At 65.4% G+C, this 627-nt stretch overlaps 1 protein-coding gene across 2 annotated transcripts in view; it reads right to left on the bottom strand.

The window, feature by feature from the left end:
- Nucleotides 1-627, bottom strand: part of EHD1 (EH domain containing 1) — a 19,545-nt gene that overhangs the window by 2,286 nt on the left and 16,632 nt on the right. For both annotated transcript variants that reach the window (XM_006033163.3, XM_006033162.2), the window contains exon 5: nt 2-234. In XM_006033163.3, coding sequence (XP_006033225.1) covers nt 2-234 — 233 coding nt within the window. The remainder of the gene's footprint in view (nt 1; nt 235-627) is intronic.

Genomic DNA, 627 nt, shown 5'->3' with positions numbered 1-627 from the left:
CTCGGGCTCGTCGGCCCCCTCGCCGGCCCCCTCGCCGTAGCCCAGCCCGAAGGGGCCGTCGGCCGCCCCCTCGAAGGCGCCGCCCCGCACGTTGGCCGTGGGCGCCTGGGCCTCCTCCTGCCTCACCAGCTCCATGAGGCGGGCGATGTCGTGGGCCAGCATGGAGTCCACGGCCTCCAGGAGCCGCGGCTTGGGGGACGGGAACTTGCCGAAATCCTGGCTCAGCAGCAGTTCCTGGGGGAGGAAGGAGAGGCTGTGGGTCATGGGGACTGTACTGCGAGAGGTGCAGGGGATTCACCCCCATTTGGAGCCAGTGGGGCTGGGATCTGTGCTTAGGGGGTGAAGTTGCGGCAGATTAGCATGGAGTCCACGGCCTCCAGGAGCCGCGGCTTGGGGGACGGGAACTTGCCGAAATCCTGGCTCAGCAGCAGTTCCTGGGGGAGGAAGGAGAGGCTGTGGGTCATGGGGACTGTACTGCGAGAGGTGCAGGGGATTCACCCCCATTTGGAGCCAGTGGGGCTGGGATCTGTGCTTAGGGGGTGAAGTTGCGGCAGATTCTGGGGAGGGGTGTGTGTGTGTGTGTGTGTGTGGGGGGGTCAGTATAGGACATGATTTAACATGGGAAAA

The sequence above is a fragment of the Alligator sinensis genome, unplaced genomic scaffold (assembly GCF_000455745.1).
Source record: "Alligator sinensis unplaced genomic scaffold, ASM45574v1 scaffold1302_1, whole genome shotgun sequence".
Classification (NCBI taxonomy): domain Eukaryota; kingdom Metazoa; phylum Chordata; order Crocodylia; family Alligatoridae; genus Alligator; species Alligator sinensis.
Note: the sequence above shows the minus strand (reverse complement) of the source record. Positions and strands in the feature narration are given on the sequence as shown.